The sequence below is a fragment of the Rhea americana genome, unplaced genomic scaffold (assembly GCF_003343005.1).
Source record: "Rhea americana isolate MKP2758 unplaced genomic scaffold, rheAme1 scaffold_12, whole genome shotgun sequence".
In the NCBI taxonomy this organism is placed as follows: domain Eukaryota; kingdom Metazoa; phylum Chordata; class Aves; order Rheiformes; family Rheidae; genus Rhea; species Rhea americana.
Genome location: NW_028185261.1, coordinates 8,044,187 through 8,069,604, shown reverse-complemented (window position 1 = coordinate 8,069,604; position 25,418 = coordinate 8,044,187). Strand labels below are relative to the sequence as shown.

The window sequence follows — 25,418 nt, the reverse complement described above, 5'->3', positions numbered from 1 at the left end:
CTGCCGGCCCGCTGCGCGCCGGCAGCGCTGGGGACGGCCGGGGCAGACCGCAGGTGCCGCGGAAAGAGCCGCCGCGAGCGGACAGGCGGGGGCCCGCGGCCCCGTGCGGGCAGGGCAGGCGGGCGACCGCGCCGCCGCTGAACCTGGCGCTCCGCGGGCCGCCTGCGGCTTAGTCATGCGGGTCCCATCATCTAGTCAAATACTATTTTTCACCCAATTAATTCCTGAAGTGTTCGGCGACCCCATTTCATGCCAGTTTATTTTAAGCTGCCACTTCCCTGGATTCTCGCCAGTAAATTATTAGACCTTCAGGTCCCAGGTGCCTTTCCCTTTCTTCTTGACGGGCCAACGTGTCACTTCAGTGTCACTAAAGAGACAAAGCGCCACAGCTGACCTGAGTAAGCCAAGTCCTGACCCGAGATCAGGGGCCCTTTGGAAAGCAGTGATTTCTTCTGAAACTCCCTAAGCAGCCCTCGAGGCCAGTGAGCGGCGGGGGGAACCAAGGAAATACGGAGAAATACAGGGGAGCGTGCACGTGAGTTRCTCTAGAGTCTCCTCTCTTGCACCCTCCCGTGTGCGGACACGGCGTCAGCTGAATGTCTCTGCCCTTTCTTTCAGCTTACGACACGTGGTGCGGCGTGGCCCACGGGTGCACCCGGAAAATCGGCCTCAAGATATGCGGTAAGTCCGCCCCGCGCCCGCGGAGTGCGGCGCGCCACCGCCGCCGCCCGCCGCTCGCCTCGCGCCTCTGCCCCGCCGCGGGCGCCCCCTGCCGCCCGCTCCCGGGCCTCTCCGGCCGGGGGGGCCCGTCGAGCCCTGGGGCCGGGGCCCGCCGCCCCCCGAGCTGGCGGCGGCGAGAATCGAGCCGGGATTTTGGACGACGGCTCGCGCTCCGAAATTTTTCAACCTTATCGGGCTAGAAAACATGGATCTCCTAGGGGGGAAAGATTAACGCGAGCCTTATTAAAGGGCAATTCGTCAGCTTGCTGGGTTCGTGAGATAGCGCCGGCAGCCAGTCAGCGCCAGGCACACGAGGGGGAAATGCGAGGGGAAGCAAATACACAGTCCGATCGCAACGTTACAGCAAGAGATTCATTTGCAGATAACAAGCTGTCTTCCTTCTCCAGATTTCGCTGTAGCGCCTTCGCTTTGGGAGACAAACAGCCAAATCGTTATTTTCTGATGAGAGAATCGTTCGGCTTAGCCTGCGCTCCTTATGAATAGAAATTATTTCCCGTTTTTCCCCGTTAGCTCTTATTGGTAGTGGGCGGGGGGTTATTTCGTGGGAGAAGTGAATGTTTTATCAAAGCACAGGAGACATTTAAACCTCTACCCGCCTTAGTCGAAACACATTCGTTTATTCGTCTTGTTACAAGGAAGTTTGGTCGGAGAAAGAATCAGGTTGCAAAATATTTTAATCCTGAGCCTATTAGAGATTTCATTGGTGTCCGCAGGCGACATTAACTAGCAGTTGCTAGTTCTATAAATAGCTCCTGATCTGGGTTTAATGGACCGTTTCCCTACCAGTCCCTTCAGTGGCTGGAGCGATGAGCTTTTTCATCATCATTTTAATTTAGCCCGGCAAGCAGAACTGATAAAGTAACGCACCGCTGGGCTTGTTCCGTGTTGCTAGACTACCAGGGTGACGGGGGGACAGCACAGCTTCCTCAACCTAGGTGTTTCATGAAATACACTGAAAATGAAACATCCCACCATTTTGGATTTGAGAAAGGAGGAAAAAAAAAAAGAGTTTATTTCTCGGGGCATTATGAAGGGAATTCAAAACGGGCAATATTATTGTGTTGTTAGGTTTCTTTTTGTGTTCGGTTTTCATTTTCTCCTTTTTTTTCTTTATGAAATATATATACCTTAAATAGTTTCGGTATTTCGGAATACTCGATTTTGCTCAGCACTCGCTGTACAAGCTCTCCCCTCCCTTGTATCTAACACCTTCACAATGACAGGAATGGGAGTTACCTTTGGCAAATAGAGTGAAGTATGAAACTGACAGGAATAATTTTTAATTACAGATGCTAAACAAGTCGACGTTTAACTATCGTAATCGGTACCTCTCATCCTTTCATTATTCCAGACCTTAAATATCCTGGAGTTACAAAGCTGTAGTAAACCAGACGCCTCAGAATCGTTTTGTGTGTGTGTGTGTGTGTGTGTGTGTGTGTGTGTGTGTGTGTGTCTGTGTGTATGACAAACATAAATCGATTAATTTTGAATGCCAGCTTTAACTAAGGATTCAGCTCAGAGAAAAGGCAGATCTTGAACAACAGGTGTGTTCTTCTGTCTGCTCTTTTATATTGTGTGTTTGATATTTTTAGTAATTATCTATCCAAGATTTATGTGTCATTTCTTCCTAAACAACTGGCCGATTTAAGGATTAGCTACTTTCTTCTCTGGCCGAAAGCTACCGCCTGAGAAGAGCGTTGCCGCTGCCAAACCCGCGCACCCGCTGTGACTGCACAACCCACTTACAGAAAGAGAACAGGTCTTAAAATGGTTTAATGGACTGTCACGGTGCGCAAAGCATGGGCAGATTTTGCTCCATGCGTGGAGTCTCACGCTACGTCTTTCACCCGACCTCGGCATTTCGCTGCTAGGCCCGATTCTGCTGTCGCTTCGCACCCGTGGGAACAGCGGACGTTGCAAAACGGCTCAGGAGCGTCCGCAGCCGCTCGCTCCCCCCAGCTCACGCTTCCCGGCCCAGCAAGCGGCACCGCAGAGCGAATTTTGCAAAAGCACCCGAGTAAGGCAGAAACTCAACTCTACCCGAAGTCAGTGGGATTTCTGCGGCTAACTCTCGCAGGCGCCTGTCGAGCACCCCCTGCCCGCTGCCGGAGCTCCTGCAGCCGCACCGACGGGCATCGACCCGCGGGAAAAGCACAGGRTCGGGCTCGGCGGATCTGTCCCTGCTTCTGAGGCAGGTGAGCTGGAGTCTGGAAGGGCTGCGAAGTGGGAGACRGTTGTTAACACACCTTCCTCGCGTTAAGTCTTTTGGTCCCTGGTGTGCCAATGCTGCCTCTCCTAACGCTGGATTTGTGGTTCTCGCATCACCCTGCTTTTAAAAGCTCTACGGCTTTTAATGTAAATCGATGAAAATACCTTGCAGCAGGAAGCACCTGCGGGACGTTGCTAGTGCTGGGAAAGGCCGCRCTACCCTTCGCAGCGGGACCAGCTTGACCATATTCTCTGCTACTTGCTGGATCTCTCCTGCGCTGTTCTTATTTGAAGTTTTTACAGTGGATACAGCTAAAAGTTTGATAGTCATGCGCTTTCCCTCGGGCGAGGGAGAGGCTCTCGACAAAAGCCTACCCCGCTTTCCSGCAGCCCGAGGGCCTCGTCGGCACAGGAGCCAGCGCCGAGGGAGGAAACGGCAGAGCCAGGACGCGGCCGGCCCCTGCGCCGCGCAGCCAGCCGGCTCCCGAGGGGCTCACGCGAGGCAGCGCCGCGACCGCGGGCCCTTCGCGAGCGACGCCGCAGGTGGAAAAAAAAAAAAAAAAAAAAAAGATTCCGGGCAAGCAGCAAGTTTCTCGATTTTTTTTCCCCCACCGCTCCCCTCCCAGCTGCCCCCGCAGCGGTGCGAGGTGCGGAGCAGAGCAGCCGAGCTCATGCCGAGCTAATGTCGGTGGCCGTCGCCCGCTGTCGGGTCAGGCGCGGGGAGAGAGGAGCGAGCGCCGGGGGCGCTTCCCGAGGCGACGCGCGGCCGCTAACGCGTTTGGAGAGGGTCGTGGCCGCCGCCRGGCCGCGCAGCGCCGCGGGAGCGGAGCCGCCGGAGCTGCAGCCCTTCCCGCGGCCGCGCTCCGCCCCGCCGCCCCCGCCGCCCCCTCCCGGCCGGCGCGGCGGGAGCTGCGCAGCGGCGGCGTGGCTCCTGCCCGCATGGAATGCACCTCCTTTACGTGACTTTTCCCACCGAGTATCGCTCCCGAGAGCCTCGAGGAAAGACAAGTCGGAAATAAAAAGGAAAAAAAAAAGCGAAGTGAAGCCATAGGGCCCGGGCAGCGGGGATCGCTGGGGGTGGGTGCCTAGTCCGCTCCCACTCCGGTGCCAGCTGCTGCCCCAATGAGCGGGCAAGTGACGCTTGCCAGCAGGAACTGGGAATTTACTGCAAGAACCATTAAAAGCAACTACAACGAAAGGAAAAAAAAAGTATCACACTTGAATGGCTACTCCTAATTTGTGCAAGAAGAGAGATTCACTTAAAATAATTTTCTAGACTGGCAACTCATATTCCTAAAAGCATCCTAGGGAGAAATTATTTAGTAGAAAGCTATTACTATGGAACAGCAGAGTGGGAAAGGTGCGCTGAAAAGCCTTGATAAGGTTGACAAGCCTGTCTGCTCGCCAGCAAGCCCCTCCTGGGAACTAGCATGGCTCCTCGACGGATGTAGGAAAGAGGTTGCTGGTTGGGGGGCGCGTTGGACGCCTAGCTTGAGGCTCCCCCGAGACGGCTGGCACGGCGGGACGGCAGCCTGGTGCCCGGCCCGGCTGCGGCTCTGGCCGGGGAGCGGCGTGCGGGGGCCACGCAGGAGCAGCGGCCTCGGCGAGAAGCGGTGCGCACGGTTACAGCGTTGCCTTGCTCGCTCCCCAGTCTTCCTCTCTAGCGCGTATCCCCCGTCACAGCGAGACCTAGTTTTATTCGAGTAAACAGAAGCAGCAGCAAAGGGTACAGCCCCGCCTCCGAGGGAGGCGCTCTCAGCATGCGGCGGCGTTAGCCCGGCTTGGTCCCGGTCCCGGGGAGCGGGGCCGCTCGGCCGCGCCGCTGCCAAGGCCCGTGGTCCAGGCGAAGCAAGGGCAGCGGCGCTGCCTCGTCCAAACTGCAAGGCAAGCTCACTGCAACCTGGGAGATCAAATCCATTAGCTTCCCTGAAAACGAAAAGGCAAACACTATCTGTGGTTTAGCGGGCATGGGTTTAATGAAAGAAATCATGAAAAATCATTGTCATTTCTGCGCTGTTAAAGTAGACGGCCCTTATTCACCGAGGGCTCTGCGTGGGGCCCACTGCAGTAATTCCCGGGGCAGGGGGACTTATTATTGCTGTTATGCACAGTGTTATTATTTTGGGTCTTCTGTGCTAGAGTTGTGGCCTCCAGGAAGAGCGCAATTGCTGGGGACGCCAGGAGATGAGTGGTGTTAGCATCAGAGTGGCTTTTCCGGTGGAAAACCAACATCTGTTGGAGGCGTGCTGGTACATACAGCGCCCTCCTGACAAGAGGAAGGTGGGTCTGATGAGTGCTACCGCTGCCGTTAGAGCACCGAAGAGGGATGCTCCGGAACAGCTGGTTATTCGCGTACCTTTTGTGCGTGAGAGCACCAGAGAGAAGTGAAAGTGGCCCTGATTTTAATCATACATCATTGCCCCTGTCTGCTGGGTCCATAAACTTCGCCTACAGGCTGAAATAGCATTGACTTATCCTGAACTCTTTTTCAGTGGCTGATTACTGAAGTGGAATCTGTCTGATCGACTTAATAAGAATTTACCACTGCACTAAATGACGAAAATTTGTTTTTTTGCATGGCTGGGTTTTTGCAGTTGATGGTATTTTGAGCTCTCCCTCCTGGAGGCAAATAATCTCCATAAATACTCTTATTCCTGACCTTATTAGCTAGATCCAGAGCAAACACCACTTTTGCACTGTTGTCTAGAGAGCTGCTGTAGACATTTCAAAGCATGTTGGGAAGTGAGAAAGCTCTGACCTGTGCTCCTTGCAATAACAATGTAGGCTTCCTGCAGAGGACCAACAGCCTGGAAGACAAGGGTCGGATCGTGAGCTCTCTGAAGGAAAGGCAGTCCTCCAAGAGCCTGCTGGCCTGCGAGAACAGCGAGAGGGAAGCCAGGTTCAGGCGGACCGAGACGGACTTCTCCAATCTGTATGCTAGAGGTAAGCTCACTTTACAGCGGCTGCCTCCTCCATCTCAGGCACATCCCTCAATGAAGCCTGCCTTCGTGCCCTTTGGAAATGCAGCCATGTTCACACCTTGCTTTTGCTTGGTTGATTTTTAAGGAAACTGTGCRTGCATGTTTGCTGAGGGCCGCACTGAAGATGCTGACAAGTCTTAAAATTTTATATACGTTGGGCTAATCCTCTCCAACTCAGCTCCAGCGGTTCCTCTGGTCACTCGAGATCTAGCCTCCAGGAGGAAAATAATTTTGTATTTTATTTCCTTCTTAGTAAATTAGCAATGAACCCGGATTGCTAGTATGGGGCTGCTGACGAGGAGGTGGGGAAGACAAGTGAGCTTTCTCGGGGAAGAGAGGGAGCGTTGTGGGAGAAGGGGTTTCGTGCCTTTTGCTGCGGTCTCCCGTGACCTGTCCCTGCCGGGGCTGCTCTCTCTGCGCCTCACGCTGCGAACAACCGCTAACGGCTCCGTTTTGCCTGCAGATTTGCTGCCAGCCAAGAATGGCGAGGAGCAGACCATGCAGTTCCTGCTGGAGGTCGTCGACATCCTCCTCAACTACGTGAGGAAGACATTTGACAGGTCCACCAAAGTCCTGGACTTCCACCACCCGCACCAGCTGCTGGAGGGCATGGAGGGCTTCAACCTGGAGCTCTCGGACAACCCTGAGTCTCTGGAGCAGATCCTGGTGGACTGCCGGGACACGCTCAAGTACGGCGTGAGGACAGGTAGGTCCAGGCCACAGGGCGCCCGCAATGCTGCCGGCGCGGCCCGGCCCCTGCGCGGCCGCTTCCCAGCCAGGGCGAGGCGAGCGGGACGAGCCGCTGCCCCGGGAGCTCCGCTCCGGGGCTCTTCCCGGCGCCAGGCAATGCCGGGCACTGATGCTGCCTCCGTCCCCGCAGGGACAGGGCTCGGGGCCGCTGGCAGAGCCCAGGCACAAGTGTGCAAGACGTAATCTCCTTCACTTGATGAAATGCGAGCCGTCTGTATCTCCAGGGAGCAATATCATTAGGTAAATGAGGGCATAAACGACACTGAATTTGCAGTTTTTCTTCCTTATGTTCACCAGTCGTTTAATGAAAAAGAGACTGAAATCCTAGGAATCGTCAGTAAAGGAACCCTGTGGATTTCAGCCCTCTGCCCGGGAGCCCCGGCTGTCCAGGACCTCCTGAAAGGGACGGAAATGCCCGTTCACACTAACTTCTCCTCTCACCTGGCGAGCTCCAGGCAGCCTCTGATCCTTGCGGTGGCTCGGCCGCAATGTCCGCCCCGGTGCTGGGCGGGCAGCAGCGCCGGGCTCCTGGCTGCGCCCTGCGCGCCCCGGCGCGCCCGCGGGCGAAGCCCCGTGCAGGGCGAGTGCTGCAGCCGGCGCGGCCGCGGTGCCGCCGGGGGCCCGTGTGGCTGCAGCGCGCCAGCTCCGAGAGGGAAGTTCAGCAAACCCGCCCCTACCCATCCGGGCCGGCTGCAGGCGGGGAAGCCTTCCTCGCTTTTTCGCTTCACGTACGACCGTAGCCCAGACACTGGGCTCCCCAGCACGGTGCCCCGTGAGCCCGGCGGGGCCCCGCGGAGCGCTGCGCAGCCCCCTGCGCGAGCCCTGGAGCGGGCCAAGGCGCCGAGCGCCGCCGCGGCCGCCGGCGCCCCGGGCAAAGCGGCTTTCCGGCTTGCAGCAGGACAGGTACATGAATGAGGGGGCTCCGCACAGCGAGGAACTGCTCTCARAAAGTTTCTGAAAGCGTGCTGGGTTCAACGGTTTGTGCCACAGCAGCTGGACGAGTTCAAACTGCAGCCTGAGAGTGGGCAGTGAAGCTGTGCTGAGCCGCTCTCATCGCCTTCCAGGTCACCCCCGCTTCTTCAACCAGCTCTCCACGGGACTGGATATCATCGGCCTGGCTGGCGAGTGGCTGACATCAACGGCCAACACCAACATGTAAGCAGCGTGTCCTTGTCCGCTCCTGCCTTTAGCATTTAGAGGGGTTGCAGCTATCGTGGTAGGCGTGTATTGCGATAGACGTCTGTTATTTTCTTATTTAAATCTGATTTCTGAAAGCCTCTTCAATAAAAGTGTCTGACAATTTTTCTTAATGTGGCAACGAAATAGTTATATAAAGCTAAACGCTTCTTAGAAGGAATTTTTACTTTGTTAATACATACAAATGTAAATATCCTGGTGCTCATGGTAAGTGAAACATGTTCGTTCTAGTATAATAATATGAAATATTTTCTCTTCTCTTGGACCAGTACTCATATTTTTCAGATTTTTTTTTTAAGGATTTGTCTTTAGACAGTAATTATGTCTAAAGAATTGAGTAATTTGCAGTTATCCATTTATTCACACTAGAGTGCAAAATATTTAAAACTTTATGCTGTCTTTCCTCCTATTGACTTCAGAGGTAATGGGCTTGGGGCCTCCTCATCTCCAGTTCATCTCCTGGCAAAGTTGTTGTTTCTGAGTGGCTCCAAATGCATGGAGTCCAAATGGACTAAAAATGCAGCACTGAAAATTATTTTTATGATAATGAAGGATTTAACCTAAAATTTATTAAAATTTTGTGTAAAAGAAATCCAAATACATAAAAGAGAAAACATTTCCTTTTTATTAACCTCAAAAATAATTAAAATTACAGGTAAGTGTAAATCTGAACTTTTGTAACAAAGAGTAACAAAAGGGGAAAAAAAACCAACTTTTATGCAACTTTTTTGTTTGTATACTGATTCGTAGATGCTCCAGTATGTGCTGGGAATCCAAATAATTGGCAGGTAATGGCTGCTTTCTGGTGTAGCCCTATACTGGGGATCTAGTTTGGGAGAATGGATTCAATATTGCTAATTAGTAGAGCACAAGAAATGTATCTGCAAATTGAAAAATGAACACATTTTTTACTGGTCCTTCCATGAGTCAATGGTTCATTAAGTACAGCTGATTATTAGTGGCTCTATGTAGATTACAAGCTGTGCCTGTTTTGTGACATTAGCGACAAAGAAAACTACATAAGGCACTTCAGCCAAAACCAGCCTGCTCCTTGCAGTAATTGTCTTCTTAATTAGTTCTCTCTTAATCTATATGAGACATTCAGATGTAAAAATTGACTGGGAAAAAAACTCAATAACATACATTTAAATTTTAAAGCAAATATTGCAAGGTGCTTCTCTCTCTCTCTCTTTTTTTTACAACATCACACTTAAAGGTGAAAATATATTTCATTACTTAAACAAAGTTTTCCTTTAGAAATGTATTGTTTCCATATGTTAGAAAAGCATATTCCATTGCTGTAGATACAGACTGCCAGTCTTATAAGCCATATTTATTTTGACTAACATCTTAGCTATCCTTTTGTGATTAGGGAAATTGCACAAATATAATAGAGCAAAATGGAATTTAGCTCTATAGGAGAATGTGATAATTTTGGAAGTATTACCATCATTATTAAGAACATGAAACTCACTTACTTCATTCCAAAAGKTAATCCTTTCTTTATGGGGTTGCTTTACTTTTCCTTGATTGATTTTAAGAGTATATTGTTAAATAGCTAGTTCTATGAAGTGTATGGCGCATTTATACTTCAAGCAAGAACATATGTTGAAAATGGTTTTCTACGAGCATGAAATTTCAGTATCTATTCTTTTGTATGGGGTTTACCAAATGGAAAATAATATATTCCACACACTCTTCTTTTTCCCCCTCCTCCCAGCAAACCAAGGTCGATATGATATATTTTAAAATAACACAGTAACTACAAATACAGTTAAAGCAGGATGTTTGTTAAATATAATTCAAAGAATTGACAGAGAAGGTTATTTGAAATAGCCAGATCAACTCTTTGTGCTCTGGGGACTGTATTATTTGTTTTGAGCAGTGTTTCAGCTCAGAAGAGCAGGTTCTGACCTTTATCTAGAAATTGTTCAAACCTGCTAGACAAGTATGTAATGTGACAGTAGCACTAGACTGTGATAGGGAATTTGTTTTCCATTTGCCATTTTTCTTTTATACATATAAACAATACTTAAAATATTTGTGAACAATTAAAAAACAAGTATTTTCTTTCCCAAGTGAGTTTTGAGTAATCAAAACATCAGTGGCTCTTAATATTTTAAATTCTCATTATGAAATGTCATTTAAATGTCATGCAAATATTTCAAATCAAATATAATAAGCTTCTCATATAGGCTTAGAAATGTATCAGTGTGGCATTCACAGCTGAATCACTAGCATAAGACTTTCAGGGAAATTTTCAGGTGGAATTTTCAGAAGTTGCTGTTGTTCAAGCAGCTGCAGGGATCTGCAGCGTGAGGTGCTTGCCCTGGCCAGGCAGCAGCTGGCTGACCTTACAAAGGGGACAGCAGTATCCAGAAATCCTCTCTACCCCCTGTTAGCCTGATGAGAAGATTATACTGATAGTATAATGTATTTATATTTATGCAAACATAACATGCACAAATTATGCAAAGTACTTTATGTTTGTTCCTTTTACATACTGGCAAACAGGGGAACAAGAAGATAAAATAATTTGTCCTGATAAAAATGCTACTGCCTTTARGTGAGAGCAAAATTAAGCCAGCCCTAGGCACAACCAAAAAACCCATTCATATATTGCATTAGTAAAGAGTTGAGACTTGTGTTCATTTTAGTYAATTCTTAGAAGTACCTGTAAAGTTTGTAACTGTATGGAAAACCTAATCAGCACTTTTCATCAGGAGACTGGTTCTGAAGTAGGAGAGTTTCTGCCATGCCAAATGCATTTTCTATGTTTTACTGAAATTTTCAAAATCATTTAAATTTAAAACAAATAATTTCACCAAAATGCTATTTAGAAAACCATTGCCTTCATTTAACTTAGCTGCATTGGCCTTATCATTTATAATCATTCACAATCTTCTTCTACTGGACTGTCAGTCTTTGGAGACTCTAGAAAATAATTACATAATAAAATAATAAGCATTATTTTATTTGGTTTTAAGTATATTCAACATTTTGTCTGTGAACACGTGATATTTTATTTACTTTTTTTTTTTTTAAAAAACTTACTGACAGTTGTATGCTTTTCATACAAGCCTCTAAATCTTCCAGGAAACATGTAGGCATCAGCATGCATGTTCTCCGGACAAAATTCAAAATGCATTTAAACTGATGTAAAAAATCACATTGACTTAAACTTTTCTTGTATTAGGTTAGAATGGCTTATGTGCTGCTGAGTTCATACTAACTTCAGCTGGTCATTCTGCCCGAATAAAAGTTGGAAAATATGCTAGACTTACAGTGGGGAAAAAAGAAAACAGTTTACTATTATGATTTTGCTACTGAGAAGATATGCTACTGAGAGATCAGACACCAAATGTTTTACTAATTTTATCTTTATGTAATTTTTTGCAACACCTGAATTCCAGATCACTGTTGAAATGGCTGTACCTGACAATTCTGATCCCGATAAAAGCAAAATAAATAGTATTTTGGCCTTTCAAAACTAGAAATAGCAACAATTAGAAAGAAATACCGTTGAATCTTAAATGTTTTACAAATAGTAGTGTCATATCTGTGATAGGCTAAGGACATTGGCAAGGTTTGTAGAAAAAGCTGTTAAATTGTTTTAGACTAACCAGTGTAGATATAAATAGCAGATAATCTTTTAGCCACACGTTACCTTCTTCAGACAACTTACCTCCTAAAAATTGCCGTACCTATTCTCAAAATGTCATTTTAGTATTAGTAGAGAGACAGCACATAGACCTGATCCAGATTATTCAAATGAAAGAATTAAAAATCAGTCAGATCCAAAGTACTTGGGTGTCTTATTCTTGCAGATCCCTTCAGAAATTCCCAGCTGATTGTTTAGTTTCTTTCTGCCCCCAAAAAATTTTTTTAATAGGGCAAGCAGAGCTTATTTGCAGCAGTAGTAGTTTATCCATGTACTTTGATCACCAAAAATGGTTGTATGGCTGTCACTTTCCATCCATATATCTGTCCATGACATCATGGCGTATTAGACCATACAGTGTGTTTGCCCTCATTAAGTGGATACAACAGTTGACTGCTGTCTTGTATTTCGTGAATGTTAATTAGAAATTCATCATTTATAATTACTCTTGACAGTTATTGATCATATGGTATTGTAGAAATAAGTTGTCCTTGGAGATCAACAGAATAAATCCACATAATTAATTGTGTTTAGACTTTGAAGCCTAGCTCAGTATCTCTGATTTTTGCTTGAGGTTAGCCGGGTGAAGTTCACTGTTTTCATTTTGTTTTGGCAATATGTTATTCCAAAAGTGTGAAATTGGTTCTCTGGCAAACAAGTAGGTTACAGTCCAATTTTGCCTAACTGTGACCAGCACTATGATAGTGAGCACAAGTCTCATGTTGGCTATAGAAGAAAGTTACTAAAGAGGGGATATTGTAGGGTTTTTTGACCAATATTGTCTTCCTGGGGATTTTTTGCTTGAGTACAGATTGCAATATAAGATCCTCAATTTATGGGAAAATTTTTAGGAATCTTAAGCATTTCCACCAAGAATCATAGCCCAGGAATTAATTATATGTTTTGGAATCTGTATTTAATTTTTTGTTGTTGTTTTTTTTATCCATGCAGGTTTACGTATGAAATTGCCCCTGTTTTTGTCCTCATGGAGCAAATAACACTTCGGAAGATGAGAGAGATTATTGGATGGTCAAACAAAGATGGTGATGGAATATTCTCACCTGGTGGGTTGCACTTCACTCTTGGTAGTTTGACCAAAGCTTCAAAATTAAAAATGAACATAAGCTGTGACTGAATGCCCACATTCTTCATGAAATACCTGCAACACAAAACAGCATGTCAGAATTTTAGAAGTAGGAATTTCCCACCTGAAGTATATATTTTGTTCAAACATAGCACAAAAAATTGAAGAAAATGATCTTTATCTTTTGGTATTATATGTATCGTGGCTAAATTGAAAGCTGTCTAACATTTTAAAACTTGATTATGTGTTCTGGTACATAGTAAGGCATTTAAACAGCCTTATTCTTATGCCTCATTCCTGGAAATGCTGAGCAACCACAAGACCTGCTGACAAACAGCTCTTGAGAATCACATATTGACTTCTTTGATGATTAATAAGGATTTGGGCACACAGCTGAATAAAGCGTGACTGAGTGTTGATCATATCYCATGGTATCATTTTTCCAGAAATCTGACTGAGTTCTCAGTATGATTTTGAAGAGCAGGCCAAAGTGTCACCCCATGAGGGCAGTATAAGGGCTGTCAGCAGTGGCAGAAAAGACTGGGAAACCACATGGAAGCCCCAAGGCCTGTGTTCAGACAACACGGGCCCCTAAAAGAGCTTCAGATTTCTGGGTTTGTGGGGGCGAAACATGCAGTTTCAGAGGATGAAGGACAAATTCCACCTCCTTTTGCAATAATCAGCCTAAAATCCGTAAATACAGGCTTACTTGATTGCTGGTCCCATCTGCAAGAAAAATATGGAAGATCTTTCCCACTGTTCTTGTTGGTGAAGACATATTAGAGGAATAAGTTCTCTTAGACTTAATGGATGAGCTCAGTTTTATTAAATCTTGATGTCTGCATTATACAACTGAGCTAGTTATCCTGGGATCTTTTTTGTAAGTAAATCAAGAGAAATAGATGCTTTCCCTCAATTAACCTTCAAAAATAAATATCAAAAATAGGTTAGCTAAATTATAGCCTACAAAGTACCTCTTTTTATTAACTGACTGCAAAAGGAGCTTAGGACAACTAGCTCAGATGTAGAAATCTACGTTTTAGACATTCATCTCTACATCTATGATAAGATAGGATAAATCCACCCAGCATGTGACATTTATTCAGTCCCAGTCAATTTGATAAATTTCTGCTACTCTTGCTAACAGGAAGCTGTCATGCAAAGGCAGCATAACAAAAATGTATGCCTTTAGGAATGTGTTACAAAAATATTAGCAATTGGAAGAGACAATAGATAGGAAATTCTGACCATCAGTGTGACCTTCCAGAGAATTTGTCCATATCCTGTTTAGATGGCTAACAATGCATTTCAGAGATTTATTCTTTCATAGTTCACTGCCACTTTTACTGCATAACACAAAAGACACTTCTTTGTCTTTGGTCTAATATGTGTTTTTTTTTCTTATAGTCACTATTTTATTATTCATTCATTCACAGGAGGAGCTATCTCCAATATGTACAGCATAATGGCTGCACGCTACAAGTATTTCCCTGAAGTCAAAACCAAAGGCATGGCTGCAGTCCCTAAACTGGTTCTCTTTACCTCAGAACATGTGAGCTTATTATACTGCTAATTGTTCATTTATTGATATATATTTTGAAGATGTTTTGCCATTAAATAACTGCTCTGCTATTAAACATGCGTATGTTTTGCTGTAGAGTCACTACTCTATAAAGAAAGCTGGAGCTGCACTTGGGTTTGGAACAGACAATGTGATTTTGATAAAATGTAATGAAAGGTATGTTTTAATATATTAAATGTGTTCATCCGTTTAATTTGTTTTATTGTGCTTAAAGACTGGTTCAGTACAGTGTGTCAAGTTGCTAATGACCTGTTGAGAAAATCCTATTAAATTATTTCAACTGTAACTAGTATTTCTATGTGCAGTCTTTAATTTTCTTTGTTTTTCTGTTTCTGCAATAATTACAGAGGCAAAATAATACCAGCTGATTTAGAGGCCAAAATTTTGGAARCAAAACAAAAGGTTTGTGATTCTAAAAATTAGTGCTTTAATGCTTGTKTTAATAAAATGTGTAATCTCTCCCTTTGAAGGCTGAGTGTTAACATTAACCAAGAATGTTATATTTTCATCTGCTTAATTATACATTAATGCATTTTTCAGGGAATCATCTTTATATCTTGCTAAGATTTTCATTTACTCTTTAAATAACCTAATTTTTAAATTCTTGACCCACATCTGTGTTTTTTGATTTCTTTTTCTTCAGTTGGATTGAAGATATTAGTTGGATTGAAAATATGTATTGGAAATATCTGAAGTATCTGGAAATTTCTCTTTGGGAATATTGGGAGTAAACTTACTGCTTGGAAAAAAAGATTACTAAAATGTAAAAATAAAACTGATTTTAGTCAAACTTTTAAGTTTAGCCAAAACTACTGAAAATTCAAGTTGAGGTTAGTCCTAAAAATCCTCATAGAACTCCAGTGTGAATTTGCAGGATCAGTAACTGTAGTCAGTAGGTATTTTTTTTTTTATTTGAGGCATTCATTATTATTTTTTGAATCTATGTAATGAAAAATCTGTTGATGTTGTATAGAGCTACTAAAATTAGAGCACTTAAGATTTTTTTTTATAACTTCTTTACATTTGGGCATTCCTTAAAGTTGCAGTTCACATTTATTTCATCTAATTCAAAATAGACTTGCTTTGATCTGATAGTTCCAAATTTATTGCTTTTGTTTTAGGTTGTTTTATTCTACTTTGTTCTTTTTATGGTAGATAGTCAAAACGAACGACTTCAGATTTTTGAATCACAACTTACAAATCATATTCAATTAATTTGCATTTATACTTTCATAAGAGTCTCTTAGCTCTACTTGACTATTGCTAGTTTGTTACTGGAATATCTCAATCTCCTAACTGAAGAGGAAAACTGAAAGACAAAATGCTACTCTATCTTCTGATAATTAATTTTGTGAGGTTACTGTACAATAAACACAGCTGGTTTGTTCCTACCATCTCTCCAGTTTGTTAGTTTCTACTGTTGGTTGCGTGTCTTTCACATGGGAAGAAAAACAAACATTTTAAGACAAGGAAATGAGACAGCAACATTTCTAAAGTGATTTTCACATCTTTTTCTGAACGAGGTTGGATTTTGTATTTAATTAATATTTTTATTTATATTGTAGGGATACGTTCCTCTTTTTGTAAATGCAACTGCAGGCACAACAGTATATGGAGCCTTTGATCCAATACAGGAGATTGCAGATATATGTGAAAAATATAACCTCTGGCTCCACGTAGATGTAAGTAGCTGAACAAAGTACTATTACTGAGGCAAAAGATTCTTGTGTACACATTTCATCTTGAATTAAAACATTTATTATTAGATCCAGAGTAATTAAAATATGTTAAGCTTTTCCAGGCAAAAGAGTGACTCTTTTTTTTTTCTCTCTTCCAGGCTGCTTGGGGAGGTGGACTCTTAATGTCCCGAAAGCACCGTCATAAACTGAACGGAATAGAAAGGTACTGAATAATGCTTATTAGTATTATTGTTATTTAAGCAGTTTTATAGGGGTACATGACTACAGGGGCTGGAAGTGAGAACAAAGCGAGAGCATGGCCCTCACCTCAGCCCTTACAGTTCAAGCGTCAGGAGGGGTACATGTCTTATGAGTAGCCCTTTGCACACATGTTGTCACACCCAGTGATAACAAAGCCTTAGTCTTTGCTTTCATGTAGAAGTCACGTAGGAGATGCTATGTCTATAACCCTATGGGTGTTTTAGTTTCTAGATTTCCCTTGAGGCTGCCCCTCTGAATAAAAATCAGAAAAGCACTGAAGAACCAGAAAAGCGGGACCTTTACTATCACTGCAGATATCTCAGCTTCTGTGAGAAGCAAAGAAGATTTGGAAAAACCCTCTACCCATGTACCCTCAAATTAACATCACATTGTTTCCTTGAGCCACCTGTGCTGAATACGGGCACTATGTAAAGATACGGAATGAGAACAGTGAGCAAAGCTCTTCCTTAAGGGAAGCTAACTTTCCCCATTGTGGGTGTCTCATACAGTAAGTGAAGAAAAAGTATAGGATAAAGAATRATATGAGTTGGGGAGCGCAGAAGGATTAAACCAAAACCAAGGAAGAAGAAAACGACATGGACCCTTCTAGCACAGGGAAAGCAGTGTATGGTGCCATGGTAGCTCTGAGGTAGCAGAACCATATAAACCTCTGCCCAGTCTGACCTGCCAGTCACTCATGTGATGGCAACATGTATAATACAGAATCAATAGTAAAAAATGTTTTCCTTAACCTATGCAGGTTTGGTCAAAATGATTTGGCACGCTTCTGGCCTGAGGTGAGCCCAAAGGTGCTAATTAAGACCACAAACTCAAGCAATGACTGGAAACAGCAGACTGTGAAGCATGATGTTATTTCTTTTCTAATCAGTTGCAATGATTTACAAACACTAGATGAGGCCCATACACGCTGCACAGTTGTTTGTCACAGGCCSAGGCTGTAATCTGTTGCCAGCACTCAGGCTGGACTTGGCCTGCCCAGAAATATGGATGTATAGGGCCTGACACACAGCCATGTGTACGGAGCTTGAATTGCCTATGCTAGAATAGCCTCTGGCAGGTTGTGCAGGACAGAGAATGATGTCTTTATTTTAAAATAGATCAAATGTTCCCAGGGAAAACTACTTCAAACTGCCTTTGTTTGGAACTTTGAAATTAAATAAATATGCTCAGCTGAGACCGTAGCTCTCGTTTAAAAGAAAATGAACTGTTACATAAATATCTGTTTCTTGCCTACTCCCTGTGAACTACTATTTAAATTTTTGAAAAGAAAATGACTTCTTAAGCCTGTTCCTAACTAGGCACCAACTGAGCTAGGTACCTGCTGACCTGCACTACCCACGTAGATGTCAGAGGGATGGTGAGCTCCTGAGGTGTGGCACTGGCTGCACCATTATCGTGGCTGAGGCACGCTGCTGTCAAACCTCACGCAGGTAGAGGCTGGAACCACATCCGGACCCTTTGTGAGATTAGTGAGCCTCAGGCTCTGAGGCAAAGGAGTCACTGTGTTGCCCTGGATAGAAGAACTGTGGCTCTCTGGCTGTGCCCCTGAGAGCAGTGTGTAGGAAAGGAGGAAATCTCTCTGAATTTTCCTTGAAACATACTGTATGAACCCATGCAAAGTCTATGAAATATATAACTATGGACTTCTCTTCTCTGGAAAGCATAGGGGACATTTGGTAATTAATGACCTAGAATGAAGAGGTCCATAGATGTGTAAAGTTGGGACATTTGTTTTAGCATCGCCATTGAACTGTTTAGGATAGTGTGTTAAAATTACAGAATATCTCATCTGGCCRGTAAATTAAGTGATCTTGGGCATCCACTTGTGCTTACACATAAAAAGTTTTAAAATTTATATACAGAAGAGTAGGCATGTGCTAGAAAGTTTTATAGTCTTTTAACAAACCGTGGGTTTGACAACATAATACAGAAAAGGTCTCATATGGCTCTAACTGGAAAAGTGAATACACATTAGGAATGTCTTTTCCTTTCCCTTGTACTCTTCCAGCAGCTACTCAAGGAGGAATTGTATTTTCCTGGTGCTTCAGACTGTTCCCTTAATTCTCTGCCCCTTCCAGTCAGTACCCTGAACTGATACAAGCTGTCAAGCTGTTTTTGTTAGTTTTGTTAATGTTGTTTCTAGACATGGAGTCTTCTGGGGATGAAGTTACAATATTAGCTAATCAGTATAGTCTGACACTAATTAGCTGTTATTATTAATAATATAAACTAATCAGAAGTCTGACATGGCAATACTAATCCAGGAAAATTCCTTTCCTGGACAATGCAGTWTGGGAAGAAGACGTCTGAGACAGTAATAAACTCCATAGTGAAAACAACTGGTCAAAGCTCCATACATATCCAGCTGAAAGCAGAAATTAAAGATAGTTACTCCAGGTTAACCTTTTGTTTCCCAGATTTATCTGAATGTGTAATTCTTTTGCAGAGCAAACTCGGTCACTTGGAATCCACACAAGATGATGGGAGTGTTGTTACAATGTTCTGCCATTCTTATCCGGGAGAAGGTTGGCATTGTATTTAATAATTAAGCAGTTAAAAAGGAAATTATAAATATCAACCCCTACTTTTTAAGGGAGCAGTGCAAAATCTATTTCACTTCATAAGTTTCTTTTGGAAGGAATAATTGTGTGGATTTATATCATGTTTAGTTAGGGAAGAAGGAAGTCCTTTCTTTTTCTGGTTTTGGTCAAAGCTCTGTGGGTGAGATCTTCAGCTGGTGTATTTTTGCATATTCTAATAACAACACTAGATATATGCTAATATACTTCATCTGAGCATCTGCCCCTTTGTTCCTATGACCTTCTGAATATATGCCCTTGGTCATGGTAATCGTGTGCTGTTTAATAATTGTATTAATTAATTAATTAAATTAACAATTTAATAACTGTATGCCCTTAAGTAAGTGCCAGTTATTTTACCTTAACACAGTGGTTTAGAAGTTTTATAGTTCAGTTGAAAAGAAGCCACATTGCTTTTATTAGGAGTTCACATGTATTTTTAGGGCTTTACTCTTTGAATTAAATGTTTTGAATTTCTTCACTGAAAGCAAGGCTGGTGCCTAATTCTTTTAATATCTTTATTTTCTCTGATAATCAAAAAGGTTGCATTGTCTGTAGATAGAACTGTTTCTGTTGTTTGCTAATTGCTGGCATGTTATTCGCTCCTCGGGGAGGTTAGTTGCAGAGGAAACGGTGCCTGTACGTAGAGCTGGGATGCAGGATTTCGGGGCTCCAGCCCTGTCTCTGCCACTGGTCTGCCTGGCGACCCATCTCTAAACTGAGGACTACAATATTTACTCTCCTTTGTAAAATACTTCAAGATCTATTGGGGGGAAGCACTAGCCATTTTTCAGTAGCATGCCTGTTTACCATGCTTMCCATGTAGGATTTTGGCAAAATCATTCTCTGTATGACAACTTTGGATGATCTTTGTATTTATCAGATATAACAGTGGTTATTGAGCTTCTTCAGTGAGCCACTAAGATATTCTAGGGGAGATGCAACCCTCTTTAGAAATGTCATATATGTAAGATTTCTTTGTAGAATATAGGATTTTGGTTTTTTGACTTTCCCTTGTAGATCCCTCAGAAGTAATGCACAAGTTTCCATCGGTCTGTGGACTATCATTTTAAAAGAAGCTATCGTAACGCAAGACCCTGAGGAGGGCTAATTGCTTATTTTTAAATATTTTTAAGCAAAAAAGTCCAGTTTAGCTCATTTATGCCTACAGTGTTACTAATGTAAAATGGCATAAAACTGGACAATATATGAAGTTGAAGCTTTCAACTTTTTTTTTTTTCATATTCTGTAGTTACATAATGAATTGAGGGACAATAAATTTATTCTAGTATGTAATTTAACACATCAAAAATTTGCCAAAGGCCTTACAAAGTAAAGTGGACAAAGTTAGTATGGAAAACTCAGAATCCAAATTCATTTGAGGATATTTTACTACTCAGGGTCTTTTAAGTGAACCACCAGAGATTATGAGATTGTGGATCAGGTTCTCAAAACTAGGTCAGTATTTCATAACCTGGCCCTTTAAAGAACAATTCTATATATTTGACATGCAATCCTTTTATGYTATTAACGCATATAGTTTCAGATGAACATGTGCCATGTAAGTTTCATATACATGAAAATACATGTTTTTTATAATAGGGTATACTTCAAGGTTGCAATCAAATGTGTGCAGGATATCTTTTCCAGCAAGATAAACAGTACGATATATCCTATGACACTGGAGATAAGGCAATACAATGTGGGCGACAYGTGGACATTTTCAAATTCTGGTTGATGTGGAAGGCAAAGGTAAATAATAAAAGTTCAGTTCTCATGTCAGAAATGTATTTGTTTCATCTGTAAGTCTCATATAACAATACTTTAACAGTGTGTGTTTGATTACAAAACACAGAGGCAGCCAAGTATCAAGTCAGGAAAGAGCTGTTCAAGCTGTAGAACAATGTTGGCCATCAGTTAATTCAGCTGGAAATTGGAAGAGAGCATTAAGTCACTAGATGAGTGCAGTTCAAGGACAGTCCTGCAGTAAAAGCAGCCAGGGCAGGACATCAAAACAGTCTTTTGTTGTGATTCTGTGCATTGGTATTTTATGGCAGGTTACTTTTAGTAGCAGCAGAGTAGATTTGATGCTTTAAGAGGATCCTTCCAGCCCTGTATTTCTGTATGTGGATTTGAATGGCAACTTTGAAAACAAAACCTGTTTTTTAGGGAATTGCCTATCCAATGATTTAACAATTGATTCCCTGGCACAACTGTGATTTGCTTGGATGGCTGAAGTTAAGCACAGGCATACATGTTTACAAAATGATGGTTCACACATTCAAGAGAACACATCTCATTTTTATTTATCTGCAGTTATCATTACTGTTATTCTTACTGTTCTTATGACAAAATGGGAATCCAGCTGGGTAACCTGACAGCAGTCTAATCATTTTTTTATAAAATTGAGATTAAATCCAATGACAAAATGTAGAGTCATAAGATGATTTTGACTTTGAATGAGAATAAGACAATGATAGTAAATAACGTGTGATGATAAAAGATGTCTTCCTGCAGATTTCCTCATTATCAAAGACTGAGGGAAGTAAATAACAGAAATGTAGATATACAATTACTTTTAAACAGACTGATTTTGGAGTTGTTRCTGTGCATTTAAAAATGCTTTAGAAAGAGAAACACAGAACTTTAGTATCCAGATACACAAAATATATGTAACGATTAATTACTTCAGTGATCAGCACAGGTTTGGTAACAAGGCTAAGTACATTTCAATTAGGACTCGGTTCTTTCTCCAATATAAATAATTTTGGTACTGTAATCCAGCCATGTGACTCCACCTATGACAAATTAGTAATGGACTGTGACTTTTAACTTTGAAATACATAATTTATGGTTCTAATCATCATGTGCTGACTGCAGACACTATCAAACACAAGTAGATATGCTGTTCTTTTAAATACCATCATTAACCACCATGAAAGATCATACTCTTGTCTTCATAACAGAGAATACAGCTTAAGCCCAAAAGTTATCTTATAACTTTATTTTCAGATATTTCATTCAATACAATAAAGCTTGTCCCAAATATGCAATAATTTAATAGTTGTACCCATCTTTTTTACTTCTTCATTCATGTACAAAAGCATTTCTTTTTTAAAAAAAACATTGTTTTTCTGATTTTATTATTTTTTTACAAGAGAAACATCAACATACATCTACTTTTTCTGGGACTGTGATTTTACAAAAATCATATATTATAAAGGATCAAGTAGGTGGGCAAATGACTTTAACAAACTTATTGCAGGCTTTTATTTGCTTACTTTTTTAATGCAAAAATCTTGCAAACTCTTTAGTGAAAATAAGGTGTTTCCCCACTCTGATCCCCACTCTGAAGTTAGTTTCCATTCAATGCTCACAGCAGTTCAGCAAAAACTGGGGCTAATGTTCTTGATATTTTTGGAAGCTGGAAAAAACAGAGCTAAAAATAATCCATTAAAAATATCAAAAGCCCTTTTAATTATTGCAAGAAATTCTCTTAAAAATTGATCAAAACTCAAATAGTGATTATAGTTAGGACAGATGTAGCCACTTATGTAGTGACTGATTAACTGTATTTTTAAATTGGAAAATAATAATCCTGCTAAAGGTTTCACTTTATGGCCGAACCTGTTCACAGGTGAAGCTTATCTGAAAAGATGATTGCATCAGAAGAGGAAAAATAGCTCCATAGTTAATGCTTTTAACATTAACTTTATTTTACATAACATTTAACGTATTTTTTACCATAGGGTACAGTAGGATTTGAAAACCAGATCAACAAATGCTTGGAACTGGCAGAATATCTCTTTACTAAAATCAAAAACAGAGAAGAATTTGAGATGGTTTTTGAAGGAGAGGTAAGTTTTCTTTCATTTAATCTGTGAGTAGGAGTCAAATCTATGGAATTCTGAAAACAGTCTTGACACTTCTTAGAGTTTTTCAACCCAGCTGTGTTGAGTTGCTGCTCTTATTTTCCAAAGAATAACGTGGCTATTGACCTCTGGGCAGTCTTCAGGCCACATACCCAGGGTTTTGTATCAGGCTGATCTCTCTCTTTTTCTCTCTCTCTCTCTCTCTTTCTCTCTCTTTCTCTCTCTCTCTCTCTCTCTCTCTCNCCCTCCTTCCTTCCTATCTCCCCTTCCTCCTTCCCTCCCCCCCCCAAGGACTTCTCAGTTTAGAGCATGAAGACTACCTTGATACAATCTACTCGTGCTGGGATGCCAGATGCTGCCACATACATAACTAAACCTGCTATTTCTGCTATATCCTCAGTTGCTAGTGCCACTGCATAAACTCTTGGCTGATGGAATAATAAATATATTCTCTCTCTTTATTTATAAGAAAAGGAAAATTGTGTTTCTCTTCCTGTGATCCTGGAAAGCAGTCCCTCTTAAAACTGCACGAAAGTGAAAAGCATTTGCACCCTAAAACTTTGTAAATGGGACAACTAGTTTGGTATCTAAGATGACAGATATGAATAGCAGTAATTGTAATGCATTTATTTTGTTCTATCATACAGAACTAGCAAAGTTAATCCTATGTTTGGGCTCTCATATCTGTGCTAAGATACGCTGCTTTTTTGGTACTAGTGTGATTGATTTGTATTATTGTGTTTATTGATGGATATGTTTGGTTATTCTTTTTTGCAGCCTGAGCACACAAATGTATGTTTTTGGTATATTCCGCCAAGTCTCAGGGGCATGCCAGACTGCGAGGAGAGAAGAGAAAAGTTACACAGGGTATGAGGCTTACATTAAATGCAAAAATACAATCTACTATTTCAACATCAAATACTCCATTTATCAAAAATAATTTATCAATGTGTGTTGACACATGTTGCAGGTTCTGCTATGTCAGTTCAATTGCTGGTTATGACCTCGATACCTGCTCCCCTTTCTCTCCTATTTATATTGTGGTGGAAGTCATGTTTCCCCTATAGAACCGGATACAAAACATAATTATTGTTTGTTATGCATTACTTATATGGTTCAGGAAGTGTACGTGAATTTAAAACGTAGCCAGGGATAAAGCAGTCCATGCCCAAGACAGCATATCAGCAAAGGAAAGGGAAGACAAGTTGTGTGAAAATTCTAGAATAGATACAGGACATGGAAACCCGTACATTCTTAAGTCTTTATTTTTATTTTAAATGTTCTGGTTTGTCATGGGTGATTTCACTCTATTTGGCTAATTAATGCATTTCAGAGAAAAATAATATCCTTTGGAGGACTTTGGGATAAATTTCTGTTAAGGAATGATGCAGTGAGTAAAGGGAGGACATAGTAGAAGCAGAGCCAGGAAAAGTTTTCATGATATTTAGGACTTGAGGGAACTGAAACACATTAATTTTGTAGTAGCATTTTAGACAGAAGTGAAGTAAATTCAGGAGACAAAAGAATGAAATCATAGTTGTCAAAAAGAGTTGCAAAATTTTTGTATGTGGGAAGCAAGAAGAATAGGTAGGCTTGGGAGGTTTTGTAGAGGATTTTGTGGCTGCATCAGGCTAGGGAAGGAAACAGAAGACAACTGCAATTGCTGGGTGACACTGGTGACATGTTAGGTAAAGAAAGTGCCAAAAGTGAGAGAGAAAAGAGGAAGATGGATGAGACTGGGCAAAAGGACAAAATGTTTGACTTGATTCTCTTAAATGCTAGAAGGTATTATAAAGCGTCCTACAAAACAATAAAAGAGCCAGAGATATGACCTTGTCTGGCAGAGAGTAAAGCAGGACAAAGAAGTTCTGGATGGCAAAACTGAGCTCGTTTGGCACGAAATATTAAGATTGTTGGAACATTATTCCTTATAAACTGAAGTAAGAACATGAAATTGAGGTAAAGAGACTCCAGAACTACTGGAAGGTTGCCACAGCTCATACTAATAGAAAATATTATTTATGAAATTGATCTTGTTGAAAATTTTCCATTTTTTTCCAGCAAATTGGCTTTGGGAATATGTAATATTCTCATGGAAAGCATCTGTGGTCCTTGAGAATTGATTCTGGAGTAGATTTTCAAAAAAGGAGAGAAAAATCTTTCTTTATTATAAGATCTTTCATATCTTTTTTTTCCCAAATGTTCTAGTAGAATTGTGCACTTTTAATATGTCACCCAAATATTGCAGCACTGAATGTTGAAAGTGCAGCTATAAATGCTGAAAACAACATTTTCTTTGTTTTAAACTGTAAGAATAATTAATCAGCACATAGAAATGATATGTACATTTGATATCTATAAGTATTACATACACAATGCTCTAAGATGCCATTAGTCCTTTACTCAAAAAAAAATTTCTTAAAAGATGGATTTCATTGTTGTTAATTCTCCTTTACATATGCAGTCCTTTCCAAGCTTTTTCTTTTACTGATTTCTTTAATATAAACTTTGCCTTTCTGATTTGTCTGTTTCTTTTTGCTTTTTTAAATTCAGAAATGCTGTGATAGAAAAAGAGAGGAAAAACTTCTGAATTACCTTCTCTCTCTCTCTTTTTCTTTAATTGTGTAGGTGGCACCRAAAATCAAAGCACTGATGATGGAGTCAGGTACTACCATGGTTGGATATCAGCCTCAGGGAGATAAAGTCAACTTCTTCCGAATGGTCATCTCAAACCCAGCAGCAACTAAGTCTGACATTGACTTCCTCATTGAGGAAATAGAGAGACTGGGGCAGGAGCTGTAG

At 41.8% G+C, this 25,418-nt stretch overlaps 1 protein-coding gene across 1 annotated transcript in view; it reads left to right on the top strand.

Moving 5' to 3' along the window:
- The window catches only part of GAD1 (glutamate decarboxylase 1), a 26,789-nt gene extending 1,371 nt beyond the window's left edge, over positions 1 to 25,418 (top strand). Inside the window, exons 2-16 of the mRNA XM_085321021.1 lie at positions 619 to 681; positions 5,734 to 5,892; positions 6,394 to 6,636; positions 7,745 to 7,835; positions 12,490 to 12,602; positions 14,059 to 14,174; positions 14,281 to 14,360; positions 14,552 to 14,606; positions 15,770 to 15,886; positions 16,042 to 16,106; positions 18,612 to 18,690; positions 20,347 to 20,496; positions 22,494 to 22,601; positions 23,394 to 23,483; positions 25,245 to 25,418. Of these exons, the coding sequence (XP_085177147.1) occupies positions 619 to 681; positions 5,734 to 5,892; positions 6,394 to 6,636; positions 7,745 to 7,835; positions 12,490 to 12,602; positions 14,059 to 14,174; positions 14,281 to 14,360; positions 14,552 to 14,606; positions 15,770 to 15,886; positions 16,042 to 16,106; positions 18,612 to 18,690; positions 20,347 to 20,496; positions 22,494 to 22,601; positions 23,394 to 23,483; positions 25,245 to 25,418 (1,703 nt within the window). The remainder of the gene's footprint in view (positions 1 to 618; positions 682 to 5,733; positions 5,893 to 6,393; positions 6,637 to 7,744; positions 7,836 to 12,489; positions 12,603 to 14,058; positions 14,175 to 14,280; positions 14,361 to 14,551; positions 14,607 to 15,769; positions 15,887 to 16,041; positions 16,107 to 18,611; positions 18,691 to 20,346; positions 20,497 to 22,493; positions 22,602 to 23,393; positions 23,484 to 25,244) is intronic.